This window comes from Camellia sinensis, chromosome 4, assembly GCF_055761805.1.
Source record: "Camellia sinensis isolate YWXY chromosome 4, ASM5576180v1, whole genome shotgun sequence".
Lineage (NCBI taxonomy): Eukaryota > Viridiplantae > Streptophyta > Magnoliopsida > Ericales > Theaceae > Camellia > Camellia sinensis.
This window is the reverse complement of record NC_138964.1, coordinates 96,920,574-96,940,032: the sequence shown is the minus strand read 5'-3', so window position 1 is coordinate 96,940,032 and position 19,459 is coordinate 96,920,574. Positions and strand designations below refer to the sequence as shown.

The 19,459-nt window shown below is 37.0% G+C and overlaps 1 protein-coding gene across 6 annotated transcripts; it reads left to right on the top strand.

The window, feature by feature from the left end:
• The first annotated feature begins 428 nt into the window (after window positions 1-428).
• LOC114296889 (tRNA N(3)-methylcytidine methyltransferase trm141) lies at window positions 429-15,876 on the top strand. Of its 6 annotated transcripts, none has more exons than XR_014366753.1 (10): window positions 429-1,040; window positions 1,165-1,257; window positions 4,030-4,134; window positions 7,861-7,968; window positions 8,164-8,235; window positions 8,378-8,428; window positions 13,004-13,066; window positions 13,196-13,301; window positions 15,341-15,416; window positions 15,522-15,876. XR_014366753.1 is itself a non-coding variant. In XM_082925374.1 (10 exons), exons 1-10 carry the CDS (start codon window positions 885-887, stop codon window positions 15,674-15,676), a joined length of 945 nt encoding a protein of 314 aa, XP_082781500.1. In that variant the 5' UTR covers window positions 429-884; the 3' UTR covers window positions 15,677-15,876. The 6 variants fall into 6 exon arrangements, 5 of the variants coding, with proteins under 5 accessions (XP_082781500.1, XP_082781504.1, XP_082781499.1 ...); XM_082925374.1 differs by having other exon boundaries at window positions 13,236-13,301; XM_082925378.1 differs by having other exon boundaries at window positions 13,177-13,301.
• Window positions 15,877-19,459: the final 3,583 nt, after the last annotated feature.

Below are 19,459 nucleotides of genomic sequence, written 5' to 3'. Positions count from 1 at the left end.
ATCCTATACATCAATCAATTATTTTTTCTCTCATACCTATTTATTTAAGAAAAATGCTTGGGAGCATTAAAAAGGGATCACTAGAGAGAGCACTAATGATGTGGCAGTGGGCCCCGCCCACTTTCTATGTCTTGTTTTTACTTTATTTTTATTTTTGTCATTCCCAATGTATTAGTACTATTAGTGATGTATTTTTTAGTAGTCTAAATTATTGTTATTTATTTAACTATAAAAAATTACAAATCATCCCAAATTACAAAACTTCAAACCAATGTACAGAACCTCTAAACCCATTCTATGCTCAAAATCAACTTTATTTGTGAAAATCAAAAGAACTGGTTGCGGGTCAATACTACCTGGTTTGAAGAATTGACGATTCTTTTAAAAATATATGGTAGAGAGAGCTTGAATATGGAATCAAATGCATAAAAAACAAGTACCTCTAACTGCTATATATTTAATATTATTTTAATTATTTTTATTAAAAATCAATGTATACAAAACGTAAAATAAATATTTTTTCAATTGTTTATTATTTATTATTTTTGTAATTTTAATATCTATATTTTTTATATTTATAAATTATAATATATTTATAACATAATTATGATATTAGGGTTTAATTTTGATTTACCTGCAGTTAAACTAGTGACCCGTCTACCCAGTCATCCTTCCGGTTTAATCACTAGTTCATTTTCAAAACATTACTCTAAATCAAAAAAATTAAAAAATATTTTCAAAATATATAACCAAATAAAATTTTAAATTTTAATCTCTCTCTTTTTTTTTTTTTAAATACCAAACGAAACGGAGCGCTTAAGTTTTTAATCAAATTTATTTATTTTATTGTGGGTGAGGTGAGATAAGGGGTAGAAGCGAGAGAGATGAGAGGAGGACCGCTTGTTCCCGCCATATCGATCTCATCATCATCATCAATTGTGGGGTGTATAAACACCCTTCGCCGCCAACATTGCTCTCCACCTCTAGGGTACCACACCAGCAAGTACTGGGACAAGTTCTACAAGCGCCATCAAAACAAGGTCCCTTCAATTTTCATTCTCACATAAATTCCACTAACTCATGCTTCAATTACTCATTCTCATGTCATGTGTTCCTTATATATACTTATATGTGATTGTTTTGTAAATTCATGGTTCATTGAAGTTCTTCAAGGACCGGCATTACTTGGTAAAGGACTGGGGACAATACTTCTACGGTGATAATACTGTATCCCCATATGGGAAGGTCATTTTAGAGGTTTGTTGCTAACTCTCCCCACTACTAATTAATTGCTCCATCAACTTGTAAATCATTTATTCTCATTTTTTTTCCCTTGTAATATAATCTGGGCAAATCCTAATAATCACAATATCAAGCAGTGTGACAAATGGTGATGTTTGAATTGTATTAATTTCATTATTAAGAGTGCCATCAAAGAATATTTATTGTGGTGCTGAGTTGGGATGAGGGCAGTTCTCTTCATTAATTTCCGGGCATTTGATAAATTTTGATTATATGAATTGTGCCAATAGGCTTAATCAATTGTATAAACTATTACTAGATTAGCAGTTCCTGTTTGTATTATGTCTTGGTTACTTTGGTAGTTATGGCAGGCTGGACAGGCCCATGTGTTTGCTCATCATCATTATATACAAATTTGTTCTTCAGTCAATTAGTAAGCCCTTTTTAAAGGTTGGCGCTAATGCCACATTGTAGATAGCTGGAGCCACGCTCATTTCACCAGAGAGACAAAAATTACCTCCTTAGGCACAATGGATTTGGGTAGAGATTTGAACTGATCCTAAATCCATGATCCAAACAAAGCCTTAGATTGATCCCTTTCTCGCACTAAAACTAACATTATACTCTCTTTGACTCTGATCAGGATTCTATAATCCATACATCATAGCAAACATTTGGGAAAAAAATAAAAAATTGAAATCAACATCTTACTAATGCCATAGATATGGGTGTTTGCTCAAAAAATCAATGGTGAGTCAACAAACAACAGTCTAGCCAAAGGAACAGGTGAAACAGAGATTCTAAGTAGAGGTAGTTAGTCTTTGACCTCTGGGAAGATGGCGGCCATTTCAATGTCTTAAGATCACCTGAGGTGAAGATGAGAAGGCCAAGGCAAGCTGGGAGAGGGAGAGGGAGGGAAAGACCTTGAACACTCTTGTATAAGTGAATAGGTATGATTGTGCAAGTGTAGAAGTGAGTCTACCTATTGCATACATGATATGTTATATAGGTTCCTAGAGTATTGGAGCCCAAGTGACCTATTGGGCAAGTGGCTCGTTCTTCCTAACTCTATCAAAAGCTGATATAAGCCCTACTACTGTCTGTGGTTTGGTGGCAAACGGAAGAGTAACATATCATGTACACATCAAGTTGTGAGTGTAAGGTCCCAATCTCCTCTTCGAAGCTTGATCAAGGTAGAGTTGTCTTCCTACCAAGAAAGACGTTGACATTTCCTTGGCCTTAGCCTCCAATCCATGATCCTCTAGTGGTCCCAAGCAGTGATGCCTGGGTCCTACTCCCGACCTAGGCAACTAAATGGATGAGTGGGCCAAGGGCCTATCTCAATGTTTGGCAGAGTTGAGGGCTCATCCTTAACAGTCCAATGCATGCAAGTAAGCCGAGGACCTGACTATATTACTATTGGGCTGGGAGTGAGCGAGGTATGAAGGACCATGGACCTGAGGGGGCCGCCTGTTATAGGGCTCTTTATACTCGGGCTTATGGGCATACTTCCGCATAGGCTAAGTATGCAATCTTAATAGGTTTTACGTGGTACCTTTTTGGTCTACCACGCAGGCAGGGCGGGGTATTGGTGATGTGGTGCCCGTAGGGCTCACCATGTATTGGGCGTGATACGCTTGTGTGGTGCCTTGTCAGTCTGTCACGCAGGCGGGTAATTGATGATGTGGCTCCCGTAGGGCTTGCCACGTGTCAGGCGTGATACAAATACCCACTTTAAAAAACCTAAAACTTATCATTGATGGCATTAACACAATAAAATAAGAAGATAAAAATTGCAAGCCACATCAAAGTCTTCACATACACATACGGATATTCTCATATTATTTGATAAAGATGTACTTTGCATCTTGTGGGTCTCTGTTGGGTTACTAATCTGATGAGGCAAGAACACCCCTGTTTCTACACCATCCCATTTGGGCCCACTCTTTCTAAGAAAAGCACCTCTTATGCCTCAATGAGAGAGAACTGAATCTTTTGCTGTTGGTTCGACATTGTGACTGGCAGTTACCCGAGATCGGTTGATTTTGGAGTGCCTCTGTTGTGGAACGATGGGCCGGATGGAGCTTTGAGAAGGTCTTAGATGCGTTAGGGATTGATTTCTAACCGGAGAATGATAGGAAGCTGACCAAGTGTTTTTGAGATTGTTGAACTGGGTGAGACAATTTCTCCATGAAGCCGTCTCATTGATCTGCAATTGTAGGAATCGGGACCAAATATAAACCAATGTCCATTTTAGAAAGTGAGAGAACCAGTCTGATTTTCAAAAGAGAGAGAGAGTGAGAGCACTGAGGAGAAAGGAGAATCGAGAGTGGTTCAGAGAGAGAAAGGGAACAAAACTGAATGGAAGTTGAGGGGCAGTTTAAGGTTAATTTTGTCCATAAAATTAAATGTGCGTAGCTTCAGCTATTTGGTATGTGGCATTAGCACCCTCCCTGTTTTAAAAGAGAAGAATATATGATATGTGAATACGCATAAAATTTTCTTAAGAGTAATGAAACAAGAGTAAGAGATCTTTGACAAAGGACATAATTACTATAGACATTGTTGATGGCTTTGGTTAAAGCCAGTTGGAGAAACTAATCCATTAACCAACCTAAGTGATTGGGATTAAGATCTGCTGCATTGAGCAATATATGGATTCACTTATACAAGTTGATGAATTTTTCGATTAAATCTTGTGATTACAATTCCATTGCTTTTCTAAATTAATTGTTGGATCAATTGTTATTAACATTGTAAAAATAATATGACATTTAATTGTGACAGGTTGGTTGTGGAGCTGGCAACACTATTTTCCCACTGATTGCTACATGTCCTAAACTTTTTGTTCATGCTTGTGACTTCTCGTCCCATGCAATCGCACTTGTTAAGGCTTGTAACTCTCTCTCTATTCTTTAATATTTTTCTCTGGAAATCTAGAAACAGCTCAATTTTGACTCTTCTTGGTTTCACTTTTAATATGTAAACTTGTGTCCTTGTGTGTGGGAAAGAAAGTACAGATTATCCCTGTTTTTCTCCATTAGATATATGTGCATGTGGCTTACTTTGTGCATTGTTTTTAACTAGAGATTTTTGTGATGATGCTTGTGAATTAACTCATGGTTATGCAGATTAGTATGCAGTAAACAACCACTGCTCATTCTGACAGCATTGTGTTTATTTATTTATTTACATGGATTACAACTGTTTCTTGTTAAAATCCACCTACTCTCCACCTACTTCACCCACTTAAACCTACTCCACTAAACCTAACCCACTACACCACTACCACCTCCACTTCACCTACTCCTTACCTACTACACACTCACCATCTTCTATATATAGGAATCATGAATCATTGTAATAGATATCAATATAAATCAATCAATAATACAATTCTCTATTTTTCTATACATCAATTTCAACATGGTATCAGAGCAAGGTTAAGACCTTAGTATTTCCCGCTTCACCGGCGGGCGGCAACCTCGCCTTGGCTGCCCGCCGGACCTCAACCTAGTCCGCTAGAATTTTCTACACATACCTTCACTCCGCTGCCACAAATTCCATCCGCTGCCACAAATTCCAATATCTGATCAAGCTCCTCCACATCAAGACCCGTCGGTTTCTCCATCAGCAAATGCTTCCTCTTCTGAGCAGCCAAGACTGCCCACTGCACATGAAGGCTAGCTGGCAAAGGCAGGTACACAGCATCACTCTTTAGTTCAGAATCTCCTCATTCTTCATCATCACGCCCAAAGGAAGGAATGGCTGCTGTTTTTCAAGAAATTAATTCAGGGAAACCAGTGACCACAGGTATGAGCATGCCTATTGCACATGTGGAAGAAAGTTGGCAAATGGCTGAACTCTACGTACCAGGTTTGAGGGATTATGTGAAGAGTCACTATCCTTTGGGCCCTGTTTGGAGTGCCACAGGAAAATCAACTGTTTCTGCTCCATCAAAAGCTCCTACATCAAGAGAATCACATGGCTTCTTCCACCTCCATCTCGTCGGCAGACCTATGCACATGGGCACACACTCAACACACTGCCCCATACACACACATGACATCCCTCTCTCTTCATCATGTACCCCACTCTCTCTCTCATCTTTTCACACTTTCAAACCCACTTTAATCATATCCCTCCTTTCTCTTAATTTATTCCACCCACGTTATTTCACCCTTTTCTTTTATTTTAATATATATATATATATATATTTTTATTATAATATATTTCTCCAATCCCTACCATTGTTAGTGAGCATCACCCATTTTTCATTATCTTATTATTATTATTTTTTATATTCCACAAAAAAAATAAAAATAAAAAAAATAAAAAATAAATAAATAAATAAATAAACAATAAAAAATAAAAAAATCACACCGATGTTTTTCTTATCACCCATCCACAAATATTTTTATCTATTTTCTTTATCCATTGTTTTATTTTATTTTATTTTTATTATTAAACAAAACAACAACACAACATAACACCAACAACATTCCACAACCTTGTCATTTTATTCATATCAGGGGATCAACCCCGATCACAATTTTACACCAAAAAAAAAAAAACAAAAAAAACAACAACAACAACAACAACAAAACAACCACATCCACAGGCAGGATTTTTTCTTCTCTACTCTGCCACCGGTCTCTTCTTCTTGCCTCCGTCCTGGGTGGTCCTTGACGGTGTTGCCTCCGTGTTTCCCACTCCACTGGGCACGATCACTCCACCTTGCTCCTCCACTACAGCATATGGCGGACCTCCAAATCGGAACATAACGGTGGCCTTTCGCTTCAGTTCCTTATTTTTCGCCTTTAGCACACTTATCTCTGCTCGCGCATCCTTATACATGCGTTGGAGCAGAGCTAGCTGGGAGTTTAACTGCTGCACCTCATTTGCCCTACTCTGCAGCCGGTTCGACAAGTTTGTAACCGCAGTCATGGTTTCCACACATGACTTCAATGTATACTGATTGGCTTCCACGTCCGACTGCACTGCCATTCTTTGCTCCACAGACCGCATCGGAAAGTTCAACGGAGCAAACTCCGGGGCGCTTGGTTGAGGTTCCAGTGCCACCGCACCAGTTCTCTCTCTTGTTGACTCGTTGAGGTCGGGAAAGAGGGTGAGCAGACCGCGGGACGACGAAGCCATTTTCTGGGCAACTGAGTGTTACAGCGTATTACAGAGTTTCTCTCTCAGCAAAGGAAGAATTTTTCAGAGGTTTCTCTCCGTTTTTCTGTCTCAGCTTCAGCCTCAGCCTCAGCCTCAGCCTCAGCCTCCGTCTTGGTTAAATAGCCGAGGCAGCCACGCGTATCGCGCGCCACTTGACGCCAGACGACAAACGGGCGCGCCAGCCAAGGCACTCACGTGCCTCGCCATCATATCTGGCACGCCTTTTTATGGATTGGGCACGCCTTTTGAAAGATTAGGCACACCTTTTGAGGGTGCGACTTTTTAAGGGTCCGACAAGACTCTGTAAACTGTCCCGACATTGATTCCGGTTAGCTCCTTCATGGGTCCGATAAGACTCTGTAAACTGTCCCGACATTGATTCCGGTTAGCTCCTTCATGGGTCCGACAAGACTCTGTAAACTGTCCCGACATTGATTCCGGTTAGTTTCTACAAGGGTCCAGCAAGACTCTGTAAACTGTCACAACAACTGTCACAACATTGTCTGCTACAACGGTCCGACATGACCCCATAAACTGTCTTCTACATCGGTCTGACACCGCCATCCAGTGTCCTCTACACCGTTATGACACCACCATACAGTGTCCTCTACAACGTTATGACACCTCCATACAGTGTCCTCTACAACGTTATGACACCACCATACAGTGTCCTCTACAACGTTATGACACCACCATACAGTGTCCTCTACAACGTTATGACACCACCATCCAGTGTCTTCACCAATGGTCTGACACGACCATACAGTGTCTCTTATCCTCTTTTATTTTTCTGTATTTTCTTGTTTTGTTACTCTCTCCAAACTCAAGTTGGTTAGTTCCTATCCCCCTTGAGTTTGCAGGGGGCTGTTAAAATCCACCTACTCTTCACCTATTTCACCCACTTAAACCTACTCCACTAAACCTAACCCACTACACCACTACCACCTCCACTTCACCTACTCCTTACCTACTACACACTCACCCTCTTCTATATATAGGAATCATGAATCATTGTAATAGATATCAATATAAATCAATCAATAATACAATTCTCTATTTTTCTATACATCAATTTCAACATTTCTTAATAATTATTATGTTCTCAATGAGTCCTTTGTCTACCTGGTTCCTCTCTTCTTGACGTTTCCAATTCAGCTTAAATCACTATTGATTTGCCACAGTATCTATAATTCTAAAACTTTCTCTCATTAACTGTTTTGAGTCACAGTTCTGGCTGTTGCCAGCATTCCTTTATTCATTTTAAAGAAACTGGTGAATCAGTATTCTAATTATAAGAAAATCCCAAGATCGCGTTTAGAAAATTCTTGTGCATGCTCGTTTTTATTTTTCAATTTATGTAGTGATTTTCTAATGTTTTTTCTTCTGATATAGAATGGACTGGCTGGATTTAATTAACTTTGGTTGTTACATTGATTGCAGTCACATGTGGATTTCAATGTAGACCAAGTAAATGCATTTGTTTGTGATGTTGCAAATGATGATCTCTGTGACAAAATGATGCCTTCTTCTATTGATGTCGTTACCTTGGTAAGAGTGGGAAATAAGTAATTACTTACCCCCAAAAAAGAAAAGAAAAGAATAGAATGTGGGAAATAAGTTAGAGAGAAAATATTCTTGTTTGTGTATAGTTGTTATTTTTAGTCATGTGGTGTTCATGTTTTTTTCTGGTTTTATAAATTACACCACCACTGCTTATATAAAAACACCTTACATTTTAAGCAGATTTTTATGTTGTCTGCAGTTTGTCCAAAGAAGATGCCCTTAATATTGAAGAACATAAAGAAAGTATTAAAGGTAGCTCCAACATTGTATTGGTTGGGATTTACCACCAAAAAAAAAAAACATTGTATTGGTTGAGATAGCTACCTTTTTCATCTTATTCATGTGTTTGCACTGTTTTTCTATAATGACATATTATGGTTATATCAATTTGCAGCCAAATGGTTATATTCTTTTACGGGATTACGCAATAGGAGATTATGCTCAAGTAAGTCTTCTGATTCCACCACTTAAAATATTTATATATACACTATTTTTTCACTGCTGGGGAGTTTGATTTGACAACTAACTTCATGGTTATGGCCTGTCATGCCAATTAAATCGAATTGAATATCGCCCTAGAGCCACTCTATTTGAGAGCTGAAAATTATTTGAGATTATTCTTAAATTAAACGATATTGACTTTCACGCTTAGTGGTTATTGTAGCATTTGTAGTAACCCTTTCTCATTGTATATGTGTGTACAAAGTTTGTACCCTTGGTTCCTTTAGCACATTCTATTATCAATCCAAAAAAAGGAAGAAAAAAAGAACTTTTAGTTTATAATATTTATTTACTTTATCAAAAAATAAGAAAAATTTAGTGTTTCTTCTTTTCCCCCTCCATGAAATTAACTCTCTTGGCACTTTTTAGCTGCACTTTGCAATTGCACTCTAAATCAACAACATTCTGTGTGTTGTGCATGTTATTAGTTTTAGTTTATTTTTTTGTTCTTTGTTCCCAGCAAATAAAATAAACTATGTTGAATGATCATGATGTCAAATCATTCCTAGGGTCCATATGGATAGATGTGGTGATGTAGAACACCTTAGAAGAAAAGAAAAGAGAGAAGAGAGGGAGAGAAGAAGATGGCCACAGCCCTATAACATGGCCATATCCTAAAACATGCAAATTCTCATTATTCAAAAGTTAACTTTGCAATGCAAAAGCCCTAATATGTAAAGGCTATAAACCCTAATTTAAAATAGGAAATCGAATCATAATAGAACAGAAAACAAATATTAATTAAACTCCTAATCAAAATAAAACTCTTAATAAAACTATAATTTAATGTAATAATTTATGTATTATTGATTGATGTCTTGATTGATAGATTACAAGATGCATAAATTACAATTCCTATACAATCTATATATAGAAGAAAATGTGGTAGTAGGTGTAGTGGAGGTGATAGTGGGTTAGGTGAAGTGGAGTGTGTAGTGGAGTAGAGGTAGGTGAAGTGGAGTGTGTAGTGGAGTAGGTGAAGGTAATGTGGTAGTAGGTGTAGTGGAGGTGATAGTGGGTTAGGTGAAGTGGAGTGTGTAGTGGAGTAGAGGTAGGTGAAGTGGAGTGTGTAGTGGAGTAGGTGAAGGTAAAGATGGGAAATTCTAACAGCCCCCCGCAAACTCAAGGAGGAGAGAAACTAACCAACTTGAGTTTGGAGAGAGTAACAAAACAAGAAAATACATAAAAATAAAAAAGGATAGGAGACACTGTATGGTCGTGTCAGACCGTTGGTGAAGACACTGTATGGGGTGTCATAACGTTGTAGAGGACACTGTATGGTGGTGTCAGACCGATGTAGAAGACAGTTTATGGGGTCATGTCGGACCGTTGTAGAAGACAATGTTGTGACAGTTTACGGAGTCTTGCTGGACCCTTGTAGAAACTAACCGGAATCAATGTCGGGACAGTTTACAGAGTCTTGTCGGACCCATAAAGGAGCTAACCGGAATCAATGTCGGGACAGTTTACAGAGTCTTGTCGGACACTTGTAAAAACTAACCGGAATCAATGTCGGGACAGTTTACAGAGTCTTGTCGGACTCTTAAAAAGTTGCACCCTCAAAAGGTGTGCCCAATTTTGTCAAAAGGCGTGCCATCAAAAGGCGTGCCCAATTCATCAAAAGGCGTGCCATCAAAAAGCGTGCCATCAAAAGGCGTGTCCACTTTGTCAAAAGATGTGCCATGAAAAGGCGTGCCAGTTTGTCGGGCGGCAAGAGGCGCGCGATACGCGTGGCTGCCTCGGCTATTTAACCAAGACGAAGGCTGAGGCTGAGGCATACCATTCTGAAACCTCTGAAACCAACCCTTCGCTGAAAAAACTCTGCCTCTGCGGAGAGAGAAACTGTGGAACACTTTGTTGCCATTCTGTCACCAACCCTTCCGAACATTACCAGTCTAAAATTGCTATTTCGCTGAAACACTTAGCAACCCAAAAACATGGCCTCTTCTTCCCGTCCAGCTACCCAGAACCTGCTCACGCTCTTTCCAGAACTGAACGAGCCCACAAGAGAAATAACTGGTGCGGTGGCCAGTGAACCTCAACCAAACACCTCTGGTTTTGCTCCATTGAACTTTCCGATGCGGTCGGTAGAGCAAAAAATGGCGGTGCAAACTGATATTGAGGCTAATCAGTATACTCTGAAGTCATGCGTGGAAACCATGACGGCGGTCACAAATTTGTCGAACCGGCTGCAGAGTAGGACAAATGAGGTGCAGCATTTAAATTCCCAGCTGGCTCTGCTCCAACGCATGTATAAGGATGCGCGAGCAGAGATAAGTGTGCTGAAAGCAGAAAATAAGGAGCTGAAGCGGAAGGCCACTGTGATGTTCCGATTTGGAGGTCCGCCGTATGCTGCAGTGGAGGAGTATGGAGGAGTGAACGTGCTCGGCGGCGTAGGAAACACGGAGGCAGCACCGTCAAGGGCCGCCCAGGACGGAGGAAAGAAGAAGAGATCTGCAGCAGAGTAGAGAAGAAAAATCCCACTGTGGGTGTTGGGTGTGTTATGGTGGTTTTTTTTTTTTTTTTTTTTTTTTTTTTTTTTTTTCTCGTGTAAAATTATGATCGGGGTTGATCCTGACATGAATAAAATAAGTGTGTTTGGCAAACTCGAATGGTAGGTGTGGTAAGGCAGAAAAATCAACTGGAATGATTTTTTTTTTTTTTTTTTTTTTTTTTTTTTTTTTTGGTGAAAATAATAATAATAATAATAATAATAATAATAATAATATTAATATGGAAATCATGGAGTGGGCGGTGGTACAAAAATATTGTGTAAAAAAAGAGGGAGATGGTGGAAAAGAGAGGCCACTCATGTTATTAAAATAAATTAAGGAATTAAAAAAAGTGATATTGGTTTTGTTTTCAAAAAAGATGGATTAAAATAAATATAAAAAAAAGAAAAAGAAAGTGGAGACCATGATGAAAGGTGGGAACAAGTGTGCTGGTGCTGTGTTGTAATGGTCAGAAAGAGAGATAAGAAAATAAAATAAAATAAATTTCAAGGTACTGTGTTGTAATGGCATTGAAATATCCACCATCATAAAGAGTATCAGTGGTGCTGCATATGTTTATGAGCATTATTTGAGGCCTTTCTTTCTTAACCCACAGCAGACTGTTAACGTCTAGTATGTCCCAAGGAAGAAGGACATCTTCAGTAAGCCAGATGACATTCTAACTGCTGCTGAGAAGTACATAGAAGAACATGGCCCGGAAGCATTTGAGAAGCTTGTTAGCAAGGATAGGGAAACCAAGTTCAGGAGTAGCAATTACACGTATTTTGATGAGGACCACAGCTATTGAGCCTTGTTTGGCTGAGGGAAACACCTTTTTTCCGCTGCTGTTAGGAGTATCTTTCCGGTGGAGAAGCTGCTATGGACTATTTGGGGAGAGTGATGTCGAAAGCCGGAGCCTTGGATCTCGCCACCGGCGTCGGCGGAAAGATCGAGAAAGACGATGTTCTCTCCGCTGTCCAGAAGTATGAGCAGTATCACGGCTACTATGATGCCGAGAGAGAATGAGATGTTATGAAGATATGATGAGGAGGTAGGTATGTAGTAGACAATTCTAGCGGACTAGGTTGAGGTCCGGCGGGCGGCCAAGGCGAGGTTGCCGCCCGCCGGTGAAGCGAAAAAATATTAAATTCTTAACCTTGCTCTGATACCATGTAAAAATTTATGTATTATTGATTGATGTCTTGATTGATAGATTACAAGATGCATAAATTACAATTCCTATACAATCTATATATAGAAGAAAATGTGGTAGTAGGTGTAGTGGAGGTGATAGTGGGTTAGGTGAAGTGGAGTGTGTAGTGGAGTAGAGGTAGGTGAAGTGGAGTGTGTAGTGGAGTAGGTGAAGGTAATGTGGTAGTAGGTGTAGTGGAGGTGATAGTGGGTTAGGTGAAGTGGAGTGTGTAGTGGAGTAGAGGTAGGTGAAGTGGAGTGTGTAGTGGAGTAGGTGAAGGTAAAGATGGGAAATTCTAACATTTAAAAATAAATAATATAACAGATGTGCACGTTATGCATTATGTCGATTTCAAATCAAGGGATTTGAGGTTAAATAGATGAAAAAACAACGGTAGAAGATAAGTTGAGATAGAAGATATATATTTTAATAGGATCCTTGTTGCTAAAAAGAGAATCCTTAGCATGATTTCATATAACTAGTTTAATATAGTTATTTTAAATCCATCATGATAAAATCTTGAAATTCATAAATAAACTATCGTATCTAAATTTGAGTTATTGTTCTTCAGTTATTAAGGTCAAATTCCTTGATTTGAAATCCACATCTATCCAAACGGAGCCCTATTGTTCAAAATATATAATGAGGAATATTTGTTGGAGCATGTTAGTTCTTTCCAATGAATTCTAGAAAACATCCCATAGTCATTGTTGCCCTTTACTTCTCACTTTTAGCTGTTTTTGTTTCTCTCTAATTCATTTTACTTCTTCATTGAGTTATGGTGAATTGGGCTTCGTCGTTTCTTGTTGTGTAAATCTGCTGGCCAAATTTTTAGGCAGAGTTACGCAAGAGGAATCAGATGATTAGTGAGAACTTCTATGTACGAGGAGATGGTACTGTAAGTATTCCATAGCCCTGGGTCATTGTTGTTCCCCTGAAGGAACAATGTACCAAGAAAAGGTACTTTATGTAGCCAGTGTTTAACAGTCTGCAGTTCTGCAATTTCAGTGTGCTTTTTACTTTTCAGAAGAATATTTGTCAGCCTTGTTTATGAGTGCTGGCTTCAGCATTGTAGATATGGATACATACAGCAGACAAATTCAGAATCGTTCTCGGAACATAACTATGTTTCGGTAGGTTCAACTTTAAATAATCTTTTTTATTTTAATTTGCATTCCATTTTTCAGTTGTTTTTCATCCTGTTGAAATGCTGGCTTCAATATTTTGTGTACACTGGGAAGTTGATAAATTTTAGGGTTGATGGGGATGTGTTTGACTTTGTAACATCCATGATTTTCAGTACTGCATCTATGACTTCTGAAAGTTAGAAGTCGGAATGGATATAATGCGGAATGTGTGTGCACCAGGGAAATTTTATAATTTTGTCTTTAATATTTATTATCTAATTTATTTTAGTATTTTATTTTAGTTATAGTTTGATTATGAGTTTTATTTGGATCAGGAGGTTAATTAATATTTATTTTCCTATTCTATTAGGATTTGATTTCCTATTTTAAATTAGGGTTTTAGCCAATGGCGACTCCAAAAATTTTGTTAGTGGGTGACATTAAAACTTAAATTCTACAAATTCTTTGCAAATCCTAAAGAATATTCATTGACAACTTTTTCCATATTTAAGGTTGTTTTGGGAACTAACTATTTTAGTTGGCCTTTTGGCTTTTTATGAAAAGATGTGCAGGAAAGTAGAGAGAAGAGTTGACTTTTTGGTAGTGACTTTTTAGCTATTTTAGGTGGTTTATGTTTATATTTTATTTTTGCTCAGGTTCTTTCCTTAGTTCTTGTCCACCCAAAAAAAAAACTAATATAAACAGAATGAAAATAGAATAATCTATCAATGGTTAACAAAATAAAGAATAAAGAGAGTATTTATTTACTTTGATTAGTCCTTATGTGGTTTATCTTTCTTCTTTCACTCAACGGTAAAAATTAATCTTTTAAATCTTAGTTAATGTTTATCTCACTTTAGCAATCCATAATACAATTATTTCATAGTATAAAATACAAATAATCTAATTCAATAGTCCCATGGTATAAAAAAAATTGCGAGTCTCAATTTTAATTATCTACTTATGCAATTAATTTTATTTTGTGAAACAAATGTGTTAAATGATATTTTCTTTGGATACGTAGGTAGTGTTTAGTTCAATGAAATAAGAAGTGGAATGAAATGATAATTCCATTAGAATGCCTATTCTCACGTTTGGTTCACTAAAAAAATGATAAAAAATGTTTTGCAAATGAAATCATTACTCGTGAATGGTCATTTCATAAAAAATGTAAGGAATGATCATTCATTCTATTTCACTTTCATTCTAGTGAATCAAACATTGCCTAAATGCAATTGAGAGAATTAGTTAAAGTATTGTAGTGTTTTGTTTACTGGAATGAAAATTAATGGAATTCTTTAACCTCTCTACATAATGACTATTTCCTAATCTCCTATGGAATGACCATCCTCTTACCAAGATGAGTGATGATTCTACTTGTAATACATGTTTCATCATTTTCTTTTAATAAGCCAAGCATGAGAATGGACATTATAGTGGTGGAATCATCATTCATTCCACTTAATTTTAGTGAACCAAACATAGTGTTTTAAGTACCAGTGAGAGAGTCCAGGGAAGACAACAGAGGGTTCATTGAGCCTATGATTGAATTTGAGCATGTAAAATTTGATATATATAGTAAAAAGTTTTCAAAGTGCACTGGATTCAGTTGAACCCTCTGAGCTTAATGTAGAGTCGCCCTGCTTTTAGCCCTATTAGTATTAGATTTCTGCATTGTAATAGTTAGTTTTGAATTAATGAATCGAGAGTATTAAGCCTGTGGCTGTATGTTAGGGCTGTAGCCCTCTTCTTTCTTCTCTTTCTCTATTGTGTACTGCATTAGGATATTACCCAAAAGAACAACAAAATAAGTAGGCACATGAAATTTTCTCCACTACAAAACATGGAAGTTTAACCAATGATTCAATAGGATAGATTCAAAAGTGACCATAATGACTAGATATAGTAATTTTTATGTTTACAATTGTGAAAAGGAATAATACAGCTGAAGATTAATATTTGTGGAAAATGATCATAGCTGCTGCTTTTTAAAATCTGATTCTCTATTGGATGGATTCCTTCTTTACTGTGACCTGTACTGTTAGGCGTTGGACACGAGCCACATTTCGGCCAGTTTGATTGTGGTGTTTTTCAATGATTTTTGGTGCTTTAATGGGCCAGGTATGGAAACTAACTCTTGAGTCTTCAAAATTTTTGAATCTCTATTGTGAATTCTATTTGTATGATGGAGTAGTTATTACATAATAAACCTTGGTTGCTTCCTAGGTTATGTGGTTGAAGGATTGGCTACCCCTACCCGACTAAAACTACTACTTACTAGCAAGGCAGTTAATAAATTGCAAGGATGGACAAATACGGCACAAAGCAATGGCTTTCAAGAATTATTTCATTTTCATTATCCATTTTGTCAGACCTTTTAGCCATTTTTTTTTTTTGCATATACTGTTTTTTCCAGTTATATTTATTTCCTTCTACCACTGGTTGCCTGTGGATATTCGGCTTGATTGTGGAAGGGGAATGTATTTAAGGTACACCTTCAGAGGTGAAATCAGCCTATTGTTGCTTTTGCAACACTTGAGGGCAGTGTTATTTGTTTATTTATCTTTTTGGCATTCAGTCACCAAGTGGTTGTAATGCCTGCTGAGCATTTGAACTTAGTAGGATTTGAGGTTGCCTACGCACTTTTTTGGTGAAAATGATGAAGAGGGATGGTTGTTCCCCACCCTGCCCCACCCCACCTCACATTGGTTTTCTCTACCCCGATGATGAAGTGGGGCAGGGATTGGTTTTGCTTTCCTCGTCCTGTTCCACCCTAACCTTGCCCGATTATATTTATTAAATATATATAATTTAATTTTTTTTCATTATAAAAAAATTAAAACATTAAAATAGTATACATAATATGAAGTTTTACTCAATTTTTTTTTTTTTTTTATCTTATATCTTAGAATTCTCATTAAGTATAAATTATTATTTGTAATGTACTATATTATTTATAATTTTTATTAATATTTTCATTTTTCAACTTACAAAACTAACCCGTCTCATGCCATGCATCTGCCAACCCCTGATTTCCCCCACCTCCAATATTATACGGGGTAGGGACAGAGGCAGGGGCAGGGGCAGGGGCGGATTACTACAAATTCACCCCAAACTTGTCCCGTGGCGATCCCTGATGAAGAATGAGAAGTGGTGGTTTGGGATTTCACCACACTAAGTTTATATATATATATATATATATATTTGATTTCACACTAAGCATCCTCTCTGTTTGTTCACACACTCTGGGTCAATGGAATGGAACAAATTATCCCGGCTGCTGCTGTGATTTGATATTGAGAGAGCACTCTGAGCCATAGATAGTGGAACCAACCGGTCACCATAACTCATCTTGCTCACGTAGTTTTGGTCTAATAGAACGTTTGGCAGGTTTGAGGTCTCGATGTAACCACGGTAAAAGCCGTGGCTTTGTTTGATGGAGAAAAAGAACAGTGGCAAAATGTCAATTGATATTCTCAAATGCATTGTTCTCATGGGCATTAGTGAAGTGTTTTTTCTTTAAAAGATCCCGTTTTCTGAAGCTGCCATTTTCCATAAACAAGGTACATTTATACTCAAGTCGGGTGCCTAGCTCCACCACTGCAACACCACCACTACCTCCTCCATCTCCAACTCCACACAACCATACTGCCATCACTGTCGTTGCCACCACCACTACTGATACTACTATTAGCACATTAGTTTCAAGATGCAACCAAGCAAAGGGAAATAATTTTTGCTGAAACAAATAGAGTGCAAGTAAAAGAGCACTGATTTTACTAGTAGGTAAAAAAGTACACTGATTTTAGTTCACATTATTATGTGTGAATCAGACCATAAATCCTATCCATTAAAATTCTAGGAAAAAAATTCAAGTCAATTAATTTAATGCCAGATCCAAACATATTTGACCCAATTTGAAGTATTCTTAGTCAAGAAGAAAATACTCTGTGCTTAATAATCAGTTATGTCAAGGTGATTGTGTTGTAAATAGAGCCTAGAGGTGATCAAGAGCTATGTCCTGACATGGACTTGAAGAGCATGAAAATCTGAGTTTCTTGTGCAAGCTGATAATCCTCAACAAAGGATCTAACAAATGCTACTTTTAGTTCTCCCTTGGTCTGTTGGAAGTGCTATTAGTGTTTGATTAGCACCGATACCATACTTTTATGATTGGGAAGTTGTCTCTCAGGGAAACGCACGCCCCCTTATTAGAGTAGGAAGGTCTTGTTGCGTTTGAGTTGTTATCAGGGGAGGCGACCAGTTTGAGCAGGGTCTCACAGTTTCCCGAACTTCTTTAATAATGCAATATGGCAATTAATTTCGTCGTTTGGGAACTAGTTAAAAGTTTATTTTAGGATTGACCGTGATTGCTTTTGGAGGAGGTATGCAGTCTGTTAACATTACGATGATGACGTTCAAATTTTTTTGCAAAATTATTTAACCTTAATTAAACATCCGGTGATGACTAAGTTGTCCCATTTCCACCATCAACATAATGCAGGCCTTTTTTATATTATCTGCTGCAATTTGACACCCTTCAGTTTTCTTTGCAAGTTCACAAGTTGTTCCTCTTTTCAGTTTTTCCCAAACAAACAATCCTCTAATATTAAAAACTTAACCTCCAATCATTTGGACTACAAGAGGCATTCCATACCAGACCTGGCCTCCCTTACAACGCCTATGTTGTTGCTCTATTGTCTTTTTATTTCAAGGTAAAACACTTACCATTATATCTAAGAATTTTAAAATTACCATTCTGTACAAGTTTTTGAAATAACTTTCGTACAACTAGCATAGTTGAGTTATAAATGATGGGCTGTGCACTCAACCCAGAAGCACGATCAACCCGCTTGACCCGAACCAACCCGTAGTGATACGAACAGTTTCGTGAGGAACAATGGTCGGTTGCAGTTGTTCAGTTCCAATTTTCGCGGGTGGTGGTCAATTGCGGGTTCAAGGTATTGAGAATCGATTATGCGACCTATTAATTCAACTAAAAAATATGTTTATTCAGACCTAAAATATTTATATTTATTTTTTATTATTTATGACAATGAGATCATATACATTATAATTGGAAAAAAAAAATTAATTAAAAAAATAATTGAAAAACAAATTAATTGAAAAAAAAAGGGTTTTTTATTTTTATTTTTTTGAGCAAAAAAAAAAAAGGGTTTTTTTTATTGATAAATCTCATTTCAAGGTGTTCTAACTCAATAAGTCTATCAAGGAAAATTATAATCTAATTAGGCTCATGTATTTATACTTTTATTTTATGAGGTCTTTTTTTCTTGATTTATATTGTTTGTTAGACTATTATACCCTTGTGTCTATTGTTGATATGTATTACAAAGAAAAATGATATATACATTTCTTTTTTGTTGCTACTTTTATTTTAGTAATTACCATTATTCACATTTTTCTTTTTGATCAGTTTCATTTATATTTGTGGTATTGTTTCATTGTGTTAGAGTTTCGAAACTCTCTATGTGGTAGGATTTAGAAACTCTAGTTTACACATGGTGGTGAAATAATATTATGTTCCTCCATTGTTATGGTAAAGTTTTGTGTTCCTCCATTGTTACTTTGTGTTCGAAGTTCTGTATTCATCCATTATTACTCTGTGTTCAAAACCCTATGTTTCTCCATTGTTGTAAGTCGAAACTCTGCTTATGTCCAATCAATTTTGTTATAAACATATTCTTCAAAGGTGAGTTTGGTTTGATTTGGATTTGGATTGGTTTGGTGGAATGGTGAAATTGCATAGATTGTTAATGATAGTGATAATGATAAAGATGACGATGAAGATGAGAATGTGTGTGATATTTTTTTGATTTTAAAGTGATTGAGTCTTTTTTTTTAGATTTCTAATTCTATTGCTTTCATTGTTTCTATTTTTTGTCAATCAGTTTGAATGTTCGTATTTCACATTATTCGAAAGTTTAAGAAATAAGTGTTGGAATATAGATATGGATATAATTATATATTTTGCAAGTTGTGAATGTTCACATATCATTGGTCATTTGTTACTACATTTGTTGTTTGAACAATCACTTTTTGTTACCATTAAACAATTGAAATAGTCATTTTTTTCTTTCAATTTTGTTTCATGTTGTAATATGAATATTCACATTGGTATGAATTTAGTTTTTCTAAGGTTA

Bases quoted from the DNA above. Each gene is read 5' to 3' on its own strand.
- LOC114296889 (XM_082925374.1), top strand. From the start codon at position 885: ATGAGAGGAGGACCGCTTGTTCCCGCCATATCGATCTCATCATCATCA. The intron at 7,969-8,163 runs GTAAGAGTGGGA...CATTTTAAGCAG, and splicing joins CTATTGATGTCGTTACCTTG to ATTTTTATGTTGTCTGCAGT. The intron at 13,067-13,235 runs GTAAGTATTCCA...TGCTGGCTTCAG, and splicing joins ATGTACGAGGAGATGGTACT to CATTGTAGATATGGATACAT.